Below are 16,446 nucleotides of genomic sequence, written 5' to 3'. Positions count from 1 at the left end.
AACCCCCCACCCCCTTTCCGGCAGGGGGGGGAAGGGGGAGCCCCAGACCCATCCGCCGGCGACCCAAACTTCAGTTGGGTTGATGGGAGTCTGGTGCGGTCGTGCCACTGGCTCCAGTTTTGTTTCAGTTCTGTGCCTTGTGGTGTAGGCTGTCTCTTCCAGAGTGTGCGTGAGCCAGGAGACGTATTCCACGGTACTCGGGCTGCATGCGCCTAGGGTCACCTTCCCTAGGTGCCCTGTAAGTACTGCCCTTGGGGCTTGGGGCCACCTTCCACAAGTTACCTCTGGATAAATGGCACAGTGGAGTGCCATTTACTGCTCGGTATTTGGCCGCCCTTGGGGTCAGCTGGGGTTTTCTTACCCTTGTTTGTCTCTGGGTAGGTGGTAGTTTTTGTCACTGGTAGGGGCACAGGGTGCTGCACAACTAGTTTCCACCTATAACAGCGGCCGTCACTGTTCCGCCTGGGTACGTTGTCCTCTTGCAGGGCTTTTGTTTTGTTTTGTTTTTCTGGGGGGAGCCCCGTCGGCTCCCCGGAGGTATCCCAGGCTGATATGCTAATGTCAGACTTTGGCATCAGTCATGTGTATGGAGTTCTTAGGCCTACCGGGGACCACGGCCAGAACCAGGCCCCCTCAGAGAGGCAAGGGGAGCAATGGCCTATAGAAGCCCCCGTGTGGTTGGAAGCATTCTATGTCTGCCATCGACCGGAACAGGCACCCAGAAAAGTAAACGCCTCAAACAAACCCCTATTCTGGTTAAAATTGCTACCAAAAGCCAAACTAGTGAATAGAACTCCCCAACTGAAAATAAGCAAACTAGTGTGGCGTCACACACCGCCGCGCCGCTGTCTGCACAGCTCCCCCCTCCCCAGGAGGGGAAAGGGGGAGCCCCAGACCCTCCACGCCGGCTACCCACAACTAAGTTCTTGAGGCTGATGCTATAGGCGATGGTCGTGTGCTCTGGCTCCGGTGTCGCTACTGCACTGTGCTTTGCGTGTGGTGTTGGTTTTATGGGTGCGAGAGCCAGGAGTTATCTTCAGTACTTGGGCTGCATGCACCTAGGGCTTCCTTCCCTAGGTGCTCTGTAAGTACTGCCTTTGGGGCTTGGGGCCACCTTCCACAGGCTCCTCGGGGTCTGCCTCTGCTGGTCTGTTTTACCTTTCGGTTTTTCGGCCGCCTGTTGGGCTCTTGGGTGTTCTGTTCTCCCTTGTTACCGGCAGGTAAGAGGCAATTTGCACTGGTAGGGGTGCAGGGTGCTGCTCAGCTTGTATTCCCGACATTGTGGCCGGCTCTGTTCCTTGGGGTTTGCTGTCTTCTTGCGTTTTTTTTTTTTTTTTTTTTGTTTTTGCCTGGTGGGGGGTTCTGTCATTTTATTCAATTTGTTTTTGCCCTTCCACTGTTCTCCTCGGTGGCGCCCCCTGCTAGGTCCCCGTGAGTGTACACGTCCCTGGGGTTCAGCTATAGAAGTTTGCTTGGTAGTTTTTGGCGCCGGTTTGCAGCACCTTGCCTGGGACTACCTGAGCGCAAGTCCTCTTAAAGTAAACGCTCAGGACCTTGGGAATCCCCTAGGGGGCGCGTGGGTCCGATGGATGTGACCCCGGAGTCCCCACTCGCTGTGTGCGAGTTTGAGGGTTGCTCGGTTCCCTTGTCTCAGGGTGACCCTCATTGTTTTTGCCTCTGCCACGCTGCCTGTTAGGTCGGTGATACTTTCGACACTGAGTCCTGTGAGTGTTGCTGCTTGATTGTGACTCAATTTACCCAATCCTCTGATGATTCTATTCGGGTACAGGCGGCGCGTGCGTTGCAGTCTAAGTTTCGTCTGTTGCAACGCGCTCGGTTGGTTGCTCACCCTGATGCCCTGTGGCTACCCCGCTTTGCTTTTCGAGACCCGAACTTGGGGGTGGGAGGTCGCTTCGATCCTGGTTCAGTCCGCATCTCCTCGTCCTTCCCCTTCTGTTCGTTTTAGTCATCCCCCCCCTCCCCCCCCCCCTCACGCTCAGGGAAGCCCAAACAGGATACTGCTAACTGGCGCCCAAGTTTACCAATCAAACTTCTAAATAACTGAACCCCCAGGACGTGTACACTCACGGGGGACCTAGCAGGGGGGTACCACCAGAACAGAGAAGCGTATGCAGTACAGAAGGGGGCAGCAACCAAGGCAGACCCCCTACCAGGCAGGAAAACAAAAAGAAAAACAAAACCTCTGCAAGAGGACAGCATACCCAGGCGGAACAGAGCCAGCCGCTGTGAGAAGTGAAAACTAGCTGCGTAGTACTCTGGGCCGCTACCAGTGCAAACTGCCTCTCACCCTAAGCTGAACAAGGATGTCAGAACACCTGAGCACACAAAGGGGTGCCGAAAGCCGATCAGCAAATGCCCAAGCAGAAGCAAAACCCAAGGAACTTGTGGAAGGAGGACTCAAGCCCCAAGGGCAGTACTTACAGGGCACCTAGGGAAGGGAACCCTAGGCACATGCAGCCCGAGTACTGAAGAATTACTTTTGGCTCATGCACTCCCAAGAAGACAGCCACCACACCACAGGCACAGAGCTGAACACCAATGTCAGGAGCCAGAGTACATGCCTTTTGCCTAGCACATTAGCCTTAGAACTGGGGTGTTGGGTAGCCGGCGCGAGGGGTCTGGGGCTTCCCCTTCCCCCCCGAAGCTGCGCAGATGGCAGCACGGCGACATAGATATTATTTGGGCCCTCCTGATGAGGGCCCTCATCAGGAGGGCCCTGATTCCCCGTTACCCGTTATAGCCATTGTAGGCGCATAACCTACAATCGAAAGCTGATAAGGCAGACACTTGAAGGATGCGGCGCCGGTGCGGAGACCATGCGCTCAGCAAAAAGTTATTCAGATTCACCACAGGTGGGTTAACGGACCGAGGCCCGACCAGTTTTGAACTAATAAAAGCGCTCTTCCCTTGCGGTCAGAGACGTGATGCATGTATTAGCTCTAGAATTACCACAGTTATCCAAGTAAGTGGGTTAGGCGTTGCGGGCATGGAGAGGGCCCAAATAATATCTCATATTTAATTATCAGGAGTGCTTATCAAGTGGTGAGTGCTTTGCAGTTTGTTTTGCCTGTCTCCAGTGGTCTCAGGTGTGAGCCAGGTTGGATACCCCAGAGCTACCTTGACTAGCATTTAGGGACCAGGAATTGGAGGTGTTGGTAATATCCACCATGGTTCTGTCCATACCTCCTTTTCCTTTCCCTTCGGGCTTGGTTTGCCCTTCCTTTGATCTCCAAATTGGGTGTGGAGGCAGTTGAGCCGGCAAGTACCACCAAGGCTATTGGGTTTTCTTTTCGGCCGGCCTTTACCCCCCTATCCTCTTTTGAAGCTTCTCCCCTGGACTCTGCTTTTCTATCTTAGGGAGGGGCTCAGATGCTGGCTGTGCCCTGGAGCCCTTTAGTTCAGCTTCAAGGGCTTGAGAAGAGTTATAAAGGTCCATGGGTCCCAATTTACTCCTAAGTGATTCCTTGTCTCCTTTTTGCAGGGAGAGGGGTTTTTGTATCCTCCCTCCCTCCCAGTGTGAGTGTGACTTGGGTGCATTTCTCCCTAGGGTTCAATTTCGTGTGCCTTTGGGTCCATCGGGATCATCCTTTCAGAGGTTTCCTGCCTCTAGAGGTCCCACCTTTTGGCGTCTTGGGAGGCACTTTCCAAGTACCTTCTGCGATACCTGAATATTTCTTTGATGGACTCTTCCTCTTCTGAATTTGGGTTTTCTCAACTTTCTGGGGGGAACCCTGTCAGATCCCTGGAGCTATCCAGGCTGAAAGGATATGTATTGGTACCTCGGGTTATGAACGTCCCTGTTTACGAACTTTTTGGGTTACAAGCCCAATTTGTTCGGGAAATTTTAATCGGGATACAAACTTTGCATCGGGATACGAGTTTGTTGATATGCGTACGACCAACCTAGCACATGGTGGCACGGCGATCGTGCCTCAGTTTACCAGTGCCTCGCGCCCAGTGACTATCCTGCCTGAATTCTTCACAAGAATTTACAGTTTTTTGTTGGATTTTTGGCCATTTGAGCATAAAAGTTGTTATTATATATCTCCCTATGGGTCTCAAGAAAGCCAGTGGTAAAGTTCAAGGTAAGAAATCCCATGTGAGAATGACCATAGAGGAAAAACAAGAGATCATTCATAAGCATGAAAATGGTACTTGAACTAGCTAGGCAGTACAACAAATCTTCAGGGGAGGAAGAGGAGGCAGTAGAGAATGTCCCTTCCTCATTAATTAAGAAAATGTGTGCAGTATGGGAAGGACTGCAAAGTTTTGCTGAAAAGAATCACCCAGATAAAGATGTAGTAGGCCATTGCATTCATCTTTTTAATGACAATGTGTTGCCTCACTATAGGCAAGTGTTGCAAAGAAGGGATAAACAATCTTCAATGGAACGTTTCCTTGTGAGAAAAGTGAGAAAATCAAGCAGTGAGCCACAACCAGGACCTAGTGGTATGCAGGCAAAACGTGCTAGAGAGTGCACTCTAGAGAAATCTTCACTGCCTGATGTTATAATGGATGGAGGACTTCCCTTTCAACTATAACACCTCTCCTCCTCCCCCCTCCTCACCATCTTCCATACACCAACAGGAATCATCAGCAAGGGTAAGTAATAACTTGAACATACTTTTGTAGTGAAGATTTGGGTGAATTAGGTATAAAATTTACTTTGAAGTTTTTTGGAAGTCAAGAACGGATTAATTCATCTCCCATTATTTCTTATGGGGAAATTCGCTTCGGTTTACGAATTTTCGGGTTCGAACCATCTCCAGGAACGAAATAAATTCTTAAAACGAGGTACCCCTGTATATCTTTCTGGCATCAGTCAATGAATGGAGTTCTTCTCTACCGGGGACCACGAGCCAGAACCTGGCCCCCTCTAGAGAGGCATGAGGAGCAATGGCCTATAGAGACCCCCCCTTCCTGTGGTTGGGAGCATTCTATGTCTGCCATCGACCGGGACAGGCACCCAGAAAGGTTGTCGCCCCAAAACAAACCCCTATTCTGGTAAAATTATTGCGACCGAAGGCCGAACAGGTGGACAGAACTCCCCAAACGAAAAGTGAGAAAATAGCAAACTAGCATAACGTCATCATGTCGCCGCACCGCTGTCTGCGCAACCCCCCACCCCCTTTCCGGCAGGGGGGGGAAGGGGGAGCCCCAGACCCATCCGCCGGCGACCCAAACTTCAGTTGGGTTGATGGGAGTCTGGTGCGGTCGTGCCACTGGCTCCAGTTTTGTTTCAGTTCTGTGCCTTGTGGTGTAGGCTGTCTCTTCCAGAGTGTGCGTGAGCCAGGAGACGTATTCCACGGTACTCGGGCTGCATGCGCCTAGGGTCACCTTCCCTAGGTGCCCTGTAAGTACTGCCCTTGGGGCTTGGGGCCACCTTCCACAAGTTACCTCTGGATAAATGGCACAGTGGAGTGCCATTTACTGCTCGGTATTTGGCCGCCCTTGGGGTCAGCTGGGGTTTTCTTACCCTTGTTTGTCTCTGGGTAGGTGGTAGTTTTTGTCACTGGTAGGGGCACAGGGTGCTGCACAACTAGTTTCCACCTATAACAGCGGCCGTCACTGTTCCGCCTGGGTACGTTGTCCTCTTGCAGGGCTTTTGTTTTGTTTTGTTTTTCTGGGGGGAGCCCCGTCGGCTCCCCGGAGGTATCCCAGGCTGATATGCTAATGTCAGACTTTGGCATCAGTCATGTGTATGGAGTTCTTAGGCCTACCGGGGACCACGGCCAGAACCAGGCCCCCTCAGAGAGGCAAGGGGAGCAATGGCCTATAGAAGCCCCCGTGTGGTTGGAAGCATTCTATGTCTGCCATCGACCGGAACAGGCACCCAGAAAAGTAAACGCCTCAAACAAACCCCTATTCTGGTTAAAATTGCTACCAAAAGCCAAACTAGTGAATAGAACTCCCCAACTGAAAATAAGCAAACTAGTGTGGCGTCACACACCGCCGCGCCGCTGTCTGCACAGCTCCCCCCTCCCCAGGAGGGGAAAGGGGGAGCCCCAGACCCTCCACGCCGGCTACCCACAACTAAGTTCTTGAGGCTGATGCTATAGGCGATGGTCGTGTGCTCTGGCTCCGGTGTCGCTACTGCACTGTGCTTTGCGTGTGGTGTTGGTTTTATGGGTGCGAGAGCCAGGAGTTATCTTCAGTACTTGGGCTGCATGCACCTAGGGCTTCCTTCCCTAGGTGCTCTGTAAGTACTGCCTTTGGGGCTTGGGGCCACCTTCCACAGGCTCCTCGGGGTCTGCCTCTGCTGGTCTGTTTTACCTTTCGGTTTTTCGGCCGCCTGTTGGGCTCTTGGGTGTTCTGTTCTCCCTTGTTACCGGCAGGTAAGAGGCAATTTGCACTGGTAGGGGTGCAGGGTGCTGCTCAGCTTGTATTCCCGACATTGTGGCCGGCTCTGTTCCTTGGGGTTTGCTGTCTTCTTGCGTTTTTTTTTTTTTTTTTTTGTTTTTGCCTGGTGGGGGGTTCTGTCATTTTATTCAATTTGTTTTTGCCCTTCCACTGTTCTCCTCGGTGGCGCCCCCTGCTAGGTCCCCGTGAGTGTACACGTCCCTGGGGTTCAGCTATAGAAGTTTGCTTGGTAGTTTTTGGCGCCGGTTTGCAGCACCTTGCCTGGGACTACCTGAGCGCAAGTCCTCTTAAAGTAAACGCTCAGGACCTTGGGAATCCCCTAGGGGGCGCGTGGGTCCGATGGATGTGACCCCGGAGTCCCCACTCGCTGTGTGCGAGTTTGAGGGTTGCTCGGTTCCCTTGTCTCAGGGTGACCCTCATTGTTTTTGCCTCTGCCACGCTGCCTGTTAGGTCGGTGATACTTTCGACACTGAGTCCTGTGAGTGTTGCTGCTTGATTGTGACTCAATTTACCCAATCCTCTGATGATTCTATTCGGGTACAGGCGGCGCGTGCGTTGCAGTCTAAGTTTCGTCTGTTGCAACGCGCTCGGTTGGTTGCTCACCCTGATGCCCTGTGGCTACCCCGCTTTGCTTTTCAAGACCCGAACTTGGGGGTGGGAGGTCGCTTCGATCCTGGTTCAGTCCGCATCTCCTCGTCCTTCCCCTTCTGTTCGTTTTAGTCATCCCCCCCCTCCCCCCCCCCTCCCCCCCCCCTCCCCCCCCCCCCGCTTTCGGCCCTGAAGCGTTTGAGGGTTTCGGGGTCGAAGCAGGGGTTACTTGATCTCGAGACTCGGGCAGCTTCGGGGGGTGCCCCTTCCGGGGGGGCGGCAGAGGCATTCGAGTCTTGTCTCCTGGCCAAAGCGTCTGGGTCTGACCAGTGGGCCCCCCTTCCTCCAGCTTTTCCGGCTGCTCTGTCCTTGTTTTGTGGGGTCGGGGCTTGGGGAGAGGACTGGGCCTCGGGTCCTGTGGTGAAGGACCTCGAGGCTGGGGAGGGGCTGTCTTGGGGGCCTTGGGCCCCGCTGGCAACCCGTTCTCGCAAATTTAATAAGTCAATATTGACTTATTAAATATGTGCATAGGTGACATACTTAACATAATAGATACCCTTAAAAAGATTCATAGAAAACACTGACCTTACCTAACCTACTTAGTATGTTAAGATAAGCATCTTATTGCTTCGTAATTACAATTATTACCTAACCTATAATAGGTATAGGTTAAGTAATACTTGTAATTACGAAGCAATAAGATGCTTATCTTAAGATACTAACAAGGTTAGGTAAGGTTGGTGTTTTCTATGAATCTTTTTAAGGGTATCTATTATGTTTAGTATATCACCTATGCACGTAGTTAATAAGTCAATATTGACTTTACGAATTTGCGAGAACGGGTTGCCGCTGGACCCCGCCTGGGTTTTTCTTCCCTCTGAGCAGGGCTTATTGTTACAAGGAGAGGGGTTTTCTTTTCTCCCCTCTGCGTACTAGTTGGATTTGGTGTCGGCCCCTCCCCGGGTTCGGTTCCGTGTTCCCCCGGGTACGTCGGTTCTGTCCTTTCGGAGGTTTTCGGCTTATCGCATCCAACCTGGTGTGGTGCGAGCGGCCTTTGCAGCTTACCTCCTGCGTGACCCGGATTATGCCTCGGAAATGGATCCGTCCGAATTCAGGTTTGGGACTTCGTTCCCTTTCTGGCTCCGTTACGAGGTTCCGGAGTCGTCCTGGCTAGCAGACTGCCCCTTGTTTGTTCTGGATTCCTGGCATTCCTTCTGTTGTTCCCGCATGCTGGAGTGGCGGGAAGCTTCCACGGTGCTTCAGGTTTTCCTGGGGGGCGAGCTTGAGTACCTGAATGAGTGCTTGTTTGCCCCTGCCCTTCCCCGCGATGTGGGCGTTATTCAGCTCCATGTGCAGGTTCCCACCCTTTCGGCGGCGCTCATTGTGGAGGACTTGCGCGCCCGGGGCCTTTTGGCTTCGGCCTTGCGGTTCTTTTCCCTCCTGGAGCTGTCTTCGGATTGGCTCATGGAGGATGTGAGGACACTTGGGTCCGTCCCGGGGTCCAGCACCTTGTCCTCGGCTGCGCGTTCGTCGACTGCCTTGTTGAAGCTGTTCACGTCGATTTTGCGGGATGCGGTTTCCCTGTTTTATGCTTCTCGTCTCGCATGTCGGCAGACGGTGCTGGGTTCCTCCGTGGAATCTGCTTGGACTCTGGCTCTTAGGCGTTCTTCACCTTTTTGTCCTGTTCTGTTTGAGGAGTCGGCCGTGGCGCAGTTTATTCAGGCTGCGTCGGCGGCGTGTCGTCCGATGTCGGACTTGTTGGTTTTCCGGGGGTCCCGGGATGGGTCTTCCCGGAAAGGTCGTGCCGGGGCTCGGGGTTCCTCTGGTCGTGGTAGGCCTCTGGTGTCAGGTTCAGGTTTGGCTCCTCCTGCGGACCCTTACACGCGCCTTACACGGGTTGTGGTGGCTCGTTTGCGTCTCCTAGGTGTTCGGGTGTTGGCCTACCTCGACGACAGGCTGGTTTGAGCTCCCAGTCGGTCAGCTTGCTTGCTAGCCATGGGATTTGGTTCTTTCCCAGCTCGCCGAGTTCAGGTTCTTGGTGAACTGGAGGAAGTCCCATCTGGTTCCCTCTCAGGTTCAGACTTGGCTGGGTCTCATTTGGGACTCTCGAAACCGCCTCCTTGTCTCTCCCTCCGGAGTCTCTCCTGCGGCTGCAGGTCCCGCCTTCGTCTGTTTCTGGAGGGCCCTCGGGTCACCCGGCGTTTGCTTGAGGGGCTGTGCGGGAGCCTGAACTTCGCGATGGTGGTCTACCCGTCGGGTCTGGTTTTGCTGCGGCTAGTTGTTCTGGTTCCTTTGGGGTTCCTCCTTCCGCCTCTCTCGCGATCGCAGAGTTCGACCCCGGGGGCCTTGCGTCGATTGCTGCGTCACCGGCTTCCTCTTCGGGTTTTTCGGGGTTCAGTGCCTTGGGCGCCTACCCGAGCCCTCGCTCGATGTGTACACGGATGCGTCGTCTCTCGCCTGGGGTTTTGTGACCAGTGCTCACCAGGCCGGCCAGGGGCGTTAGGATCCGTCCTTCCGTCGAGCTCACAGTATGGTGCGGGAGTTTGCTGCAGTGTGGTTTAGCTCTTGGGAGGATTCGGGTGGCCCGCGGATCGACGATTCGGCTCCATTCGGACTGCTCTCCGGTGGTTCATTGCCTGAACCGCGGGGGTTCGATGCGGTCCTTGTCTCTTTGTGGTTGGTCGCTTCGGGTGACTCGTCTGCTGAGTTCTTGGGGTTTGCCTCTCCTTGCGGTTCATGTACGGGGCGTGTCCAACGTCTTGGCCGACGCCCTGTCTCGCTTCGTTCCCCTCTCCACAGAGTGGACGGTCGACGACGAGTCCTTCCGTTGGCTTTGCCAGACGTTTGGGCGCCCCGAGGTGGACCTCTTCAGCGTCGGCGTGGTCGCAGCGTCTTCCCGTTTATGCGCCGCCCTTCCCCGATCGCGAAGCCGTCGGGGTCGATGCCTTTTGGCTAGACATGTCGAGGTGGGGGTTCCTGTACCTCTTTCCCCCAGTTCGGCTGTTGCTCCAGGTCCTGACTCGCTTAGAGACTTACCAGGGGAGAGTTGTCCTTCTGGCCCCTTGGTGGCCGGCCCAGCCTTGGTTTCAGGTGCTGGTTGCTCGGTGCCCGAACCCGAGGGTTTTCCCGTGGCTTCCGCCTCTTTTAGCAGATCGGGCCAGTACGTCACGTGGCTGGTTCAATCTTCTCCTCGAGTCTTCGCGTATGGGTTTTTTGACTCGAGTCTATCATCATCTCTATGATGATCAGGTGGCCTCCTTGTTGGTGTCCCACCTGAGGGTTTCTTCTCGGCGGCAGTATGAAGTTTCCTGGCTGTCCTTCCGTTTCTTTTTGCGTCTTCGTCGTGTTAGTTCCTTGTCTGTTCGGGTGGTCTTGTCCTTCCTCTCGTGGTTGTTTCAGGACCGTCATCTTATGCCTAACACTGTCGCCTCATATCGTGCAGCGCTGGCGGAGCCGCTTCAGCTTGCTTTCGGTATCGATGTTACGTCTGCGCCATTTTGCAAGCTGTCTCGTGCATTGTTTCGCCTCCGGCCTGCTCATGCGTCGCCTGAGCCGTCCTCGGTCTTTGGACAGAGTGCTCGCTTTCCTTTCGTCTCCTCGTTTCATTATGGCCCCTTCGGTCCAGGATTGTTTTTCCAAGGCACTTTTCTTGTTGGCTTTGGCCTCTGGGAGTCGGGTAGGGAGCTTCATGCTCTCCTCCGGCGCAGGGGTTTCTGCTCTTTTGGTCGTGGTGATTGTTATGTTCGTTTGCAGCCGTCTCCTTCTTTTCTGGCGAAGAATGAGACTGCTGCGTTCCGGAGGGGTCCATGGGTAGTTGATGCTTGGTTGGTCAGGCCGGGGGTGCATCATGTTTTGTGTCCAGTTGCGGCGCTTCGCCGTTATTAGCACGCCACGGCTTCTGTGTCCGAGGACGCGCTGTGGGTTGATCCGGTTTCCCTTCTTCTCTGTTCGCGGGTTCGGGTCTCCCAGGTCATCCTGCAGGGTTATTAAGTCCAGCCAGCCTGCGGTCTATCCCCATCCCCATGACGTTCGTAAGTTCGCGGCTCTTGCTGCCGTCTTTGGGAATATGTCTTGGTCTGATATTCGGGCGCGGGGATTTTGGCGATCAAACAGGGATCCTGGCTGCTCATTACCTTGTGAATGTCCCTGGGCCCCGTCGGGCCTGTGTTGCTTTGGGTCAGCGGTTGCAGCCAGTTGTCTCGGCTTCGAGTTGAGGAGTGAGCGACGACCGCCTCCCGGGTAAGTCCCTCTTTTTCCGTCTGTGGGTAGTTAGCTCCAGGGAGCCGACGGGGCTCCCCCCAGAAAACCAGCGTTGAATGTAATGAAACGCCATTTTCTGGGTGAGTCCCGGAGGCTCCCCGGCATCCCTCCCTCCCCTCCGGTCGGCATTTTTTCGCGTTTTTGACATGCAGCCTCAAGAACTGAGGTGTGGGTAGCCGGCGTGGAGGGTCTGGGGCTCCCCCTTCCCCCTCCTGGAGAGGGGGTAGCTGCGCAGACAGCGGCGTGGCGGTGTGTGACATCACACTACCCTGGAAACACAAACCGAAACTGTCTCTATTTTCCGCTTGTTACAACTTGTAATAAAGTTGTTACATCTTGGCTTAACGTGTTTATGACGTATTGGAACGTTGTTACAACTTGCTATATTGGTTGTTATAACTGGTTAGGTGGTGTTAAAACTTGTTCGAACGTTGTACCAACGTCGTAGTTTCGGTGTGTGTTTGGCGGGTAGTTTGCTTATTTTCGGTTGGGGAGTTCTATCCACTAGTTCGGCTTTTAGGAGCAATTTTAACCAGAATAGAGGTTTGTTTTGAGGCGCTTACCTTTCTGGGTGCCTGTTCCGGTCGAGGCAGACATAGAATGCTTCCAACCACACGGGGGCTTCTATAGGCCATTGCTCCCCTTGCCTCTCTGAGGGGGCCCGGTTCTGGCCATGGTCCCCAGTAGGCCTAAGAACTCCATACACATGACTGATGCCAAAGTCTGACATTAGCATATCAGCCTGGGATAGCTCCGGGGAGCCTCCGGGACGCCTCCGGGACTCACCCAGAAAATGGCGTTTCATTACATTCAACGCTGGTTTTTTACCTGGTGGGAGGTCTGCCGTTGTGGTCCCCTATCGCTGTTCTTGGGGTATATATATTTCTATATCTTTATTCTGTGTTGGTGGTCCTCCCTGCTTAGCCCCCGTGAGTTGACACGTCCCGGGGGTTCAGCTTTAGAAGTTTGTTTGGTAGACTTGGGCGCTGGTTCGCAGTACCATGCCTGGGCTTCCCTTAACGTGTAAACAAGTCTAAAGACTCCAGGAAAACCCCACGGGGGCTACATGGTCCGATGGATGTGACCCCTGAGTCCGCCCTTGCTGCTTGCAAGTTCAAAGGTTGCTCTGTCCCCTTGTCTCAGGGTGAGACTTACCGGTTTCGCCTCCGCCCTGCTGCCTGTTGGGTCGATGATTGTTTTGAGCCAGTCGTGCGACGTGTGTTGTCTGTACATGCTCCAGTTCACCCAGGCCACTTACTAATGATATGCGACACCGTAGCAGGCAGCTACGGTGTTGCATGCTAGATTTAGGTTGCTGCAATGCGCTAGGTTGGTTGCAACCCTGGATGCCCCAAGATTGCCCCGTTTTGTTATTAGGGCCCGGACTTGGGGGTAGGAGTCGCTTCGGCTCTGGTTCTGTCCGCCCCTCCTTAGTGCTTCCCCCCTCTGTTGTTCATCCGGTCTCCTCCCCACCCCTTGCTTCTGGCTCCAAGGATTTCGGAGTCGGGGCAGGGTCTAGTTGGTGTTGAGACTCGGGCGGTCTCGGGGTGTCCCCTTCTGGGGTTGTGGCAGAGGCATTCGAGCCTGGGCCTTCAGCCAGAGCTTCTGGGTCTAGCCAGTGGGCCCCTTTCGTTCCTGCTTTTTGGGTGGTTCCCGCTTTTTCTTTAGAAGTGGAGGGGTTTGGAGGCCGGCTCGGCCCCGGGTCCTCAAGGAGAGGTTCCCGGGGCTGGGGAGGGGTTGACTTAGGGGGTCTTGTGCCCGGTTGGACCCCGCCTGGGTTTTTTCTGCCCTCAGAGTGGGGCTTAGTGTTACAAGGAGAAGGGTTCTCTTTCGCTCCCTCTGGGTACGAAGTTGGATTTGGTGTCTACCCTTTCTCGGGTTCGGTTCCGTGATTCCGTGGGTTCCTCGGTTCTGTCTTTCCAGAGGTTTTCGGCTTCCTGCATTTCATCTTCTATGGTGCGGGAAGCCCTTGCGGCTTACCTCCTGCGTGACCCGGATTATGCTTGTGTGGGCGTTGGGTGGCCCCTCCTCCCTCGGGGTTCGGGGCTGTCAGGGCAGGCCTCTTCTCCTGGGGCTCTGTGAGATCATCTTGGAGTGAGTTCGCTTGGGCGTGGTCGAAATGACCTCGTCCCTCAGGTGGGTTTCCCGCCTGTTTCCTGTCCTGAAACAGGACTTCGTGGACCTCCAGTTCATTCTGGACTTGTCCCGTCTGAACCTGTGGGTTTATTGCCCCTCCTTCAGGAAGACTACTCTCTCCCAGGTCCCTCTTCTGTTGGAGCCGAGCGCTTGGATGAGGTTCCTTTGACCTTCGTGACACGTTTTGGCATGTCCCGGTTCATCCGAGGTTCATTGCCTGGTTAGGTTTTGTTGTGGGGCGTTAAGTTACCGCTTTTGTTGTCTTTCCTTCAGGTTGAATCTGTCGCCTCGTGTTTTCACACGTCCTTACTCGGGTCGTGGTGGCCCGTCTTCGTTTGTTAGGTGTTCGGGTTCTGGCCTACCTCGACGACTGGCTGGTTTGGGCTCCCAGCCAGTCCGCGTGTCTGCTTGCAAGGGATTTGGTTCTTTCCCAGCTCGCCTGGGTTCGGGTTTTTGGTGAACTGGAGGAAGTCCCATCTGGTTCCCTCTCAGGTTCAGTCTTGGCTGGGTCTGGTTTGGGACGCTCGTACCGCTTCCTTGTCTCTTCTTCCAGCAGCTCTGCTCCGTCTGCATTCCTGCCTTCGTCTGTTCCTGAGGGGCTCCTGGGTCACGAGGTGGTTGCTCGAGAGTTTGTGCTGGAGCCTGAACTTTGCCATGATGGTCTACTCACCGGGTCGGGTGTGACTTCGTTGGCTGTTGTGGTTCCTTCGGGGACGGCCCTTCCGCCTCTCTCGCGATTGTTGGTGTTAGGCCTTCGGGGGACTTTGCGTTGGTTGCTGCATCGCTTGGTTCCTCTTCGGGTTTTTCGGGGTTAAGTGCCTTGGCGCCTGCCGAGTCCTCGCTCGAAGTGTACACAGACGCATCGTCTCTTGACTGGGGCTTTGTGACCAGTGCTCACCAGGCTGGCCAGGGGCGGTGGGGTCTGTCCTTCTGTTGGGCTCACTGCACGGTCCAGGAGTTTGCGGTGGTGTGGATGTCGCTCCAGAGGGTTCGAGTCGCTCGTGGATCGATGATCCGGTTCCATTTGGACTGCTCCCCAGTGGTTCATTGCCTGAACTGAGGGGTTCGATGCGGTCCTTGGCTGTTTGGGGCTGGTCGCTTTGGGTGACTTGTCTGCTGAGTTCTCGGGGCTTGGCTCTGAAATGTGATACTTGCAGGGTGTCTCATTTTCTGTTTTCTTTACTTTTGCCTTACTGTTGTCTGCATTTTCTCGCTCTTCCATTTTGGTGCCTATTTCCGCAATTAGAGTTATTTAGTATTCTCTGCTCACTACGCATCTGTGAGGAAACCAGGTTTTGGCCTCTGGTCTCTGCTAGGGTATTAATGACTCAAAAGAGGCCTGGTGCTATTTGATAGGTGTGGAGGTATCCAGAGCAGCTTAAAACAAAGAGCCACCTTGGGCCTCCAGAAAGAGGCATTTTGTTATATTCAGTGCTAGGTTTTTACTTATAAGTTGCTGTTATTATGTTTCAGAGACAATTTATTTGAATCATTTTGTTATAATTACAGTATGTCTGTTTTTTCTTCTTGTAGTTCCTAGTTGATGAATGGCAGAAAGAAGAAATGATCCAACAAGACAGTGCTGGATTTACCTCATCAGAAAAAGAGCCATTAGACAACCAAGTATTAGCAGCTCTCTATTATCTTGGATCTACTGAAAGTTTGGCTTCAGCCAGTGCCAAGTACGTTGGCTATTGCAATATCTTTTTAAATCTTCTAAATCTTTAGTGTTGAGATATAATTAAGAATTGCTCTAAGAGGATCTAGATGACTGGCAGTCTATAAAGGAGTGTTTCATTGATAGAAATAATCAAAGGAAATGTTAATGATATGAATGTGTGTGTGTGTAGTCCCTGTGCCTTACTTCCTTTTGAGAACTCTCCTTCAGGGTGTGGGTAAACCCTCTGCAGGAGGCCCCTATCACTTGACAGATCATAAGTTTTTCTCGTTCTCAAACTCTTTATAAGAGGCTACCCAAAGCTATCCAGTCTGGTTGATACCTGGTTCTGATATGTAATATATGAGACTTTGGCATCAGTCAGTGTGAATGGAGTTCATAGGCCTACCGGGGACCACGAGCTAGAACCTGGACCCCTCAGGGAGGCATGAGGAGCAATGGCCTATAGAATTGCACATGTGATTTGGAACATTCTATGTCTGCTATCGATCGGGTCAGGCATCCCAGAAAGGTAAGCATCCCAAAACAAACCCCTAGTCTAGTTGAAACTACTACTGAAAGTCAAATGAGTGGACAGAACTCCCCTTAAAAAACAAGCAAACGAGCATGACGTCACCACTTGCCACACTGCCATCTCTGCATCTCCCTCCTCCCCGGGAGGGGGAAGGGGAAGCCTCAGACCCCTCACGCCGGCTACTCACACCTTCAGTTCTTCAGGCTGATGTGAATGGCATTAGTTGCTGTGGCTCTGGCTCCTGATTTCTGTCCTCTGCTCTGCTTTGTGGTGTTGGGCGAATCAGGGTGATGTGCGAGCCATGAGTAATCTTCCTAAGTACTCGGGCTGCATGTGCCTAGGGGTCTCCTTTTCCCTAGGTGCCCTGTAAATACTGCCCTTGGGGCTTGGGGTTATCTTCCACAAGTCTTCTTTGGGAAGTAGAAAAACTCCCAGAACCCCATCAAGTAGGTATCACCTTTGGGTCTACCTCTGTTGGTTTTTTGCTGCTTGGTAATAGACCACCCTGAGCGTGCGGGGGGGGGGGGGGGGGTTCCTCCTCCATTGTTTACCTTAGGGTAAGGGGTAGTTTGCACTGGTAGGGGTGCAGAGTACTGCACAGCTAGTTATTACCTATTGTGGCAGCTGGCTCTGTTCCACCTGGGTACGTTGTCCTCTTGTGGGGTTTTTCTTTTGTTTTTGTTTTCCTGCCTGGTGGGGGGTCTGCCTTTGGTTCGTTGCCCCCTATCTATAACTTAGGTTTATATATCTGTGTTTCTGGGTGATACCCCCTTGCTAAGCCCTCGTTAGTGGACACGTCCCGGGGTGCAGCTTCTAGAAAGTTTGTTGGTAGACTTGGGCGCTAGTTAGCAGTACCCTGCCTGTGCTTCCCTGAGCGTGAGTTCCGTCT

The 16,446-nt window shown here is 53.5% G+C and overlaps 1 protein-coding gene across 1 annotated transcript in view; it reads left to right on the top strand.

Moving 5' to 3' along the window:
* Window positions 1-16,446, top strand: part of LOC123757639 (uncharacterized) — a 285,082-nt gene that overhangs the window by 172,509 nt on the left and 96,127 nt on the right. The window contains 1 exon segment of the mRNA XM_045741479.2: window positions 14,899-15,047. Coding sequence (XP_045597435.1) covers window positions 14,899-15,047 — 149 coding nt within the window.

This window comes from Procambarus clarkii, chromosome 19, assembly GCF_040958095.1.
Source record: "Procambarus clarkii isolate CNS0578487 chromosome 19, FALCON_Pclarkii_2.0, whole genome shotgun sequence".
NCBI lineage: Eukaryota > Metazoa > Arthropoda > Malacostraca > Decapoda > Cambaridae > Procambarus > Procambarus clarkii.
This window is presented reverse-complemented; position numbering and strand designations above follow the sequence as displayed.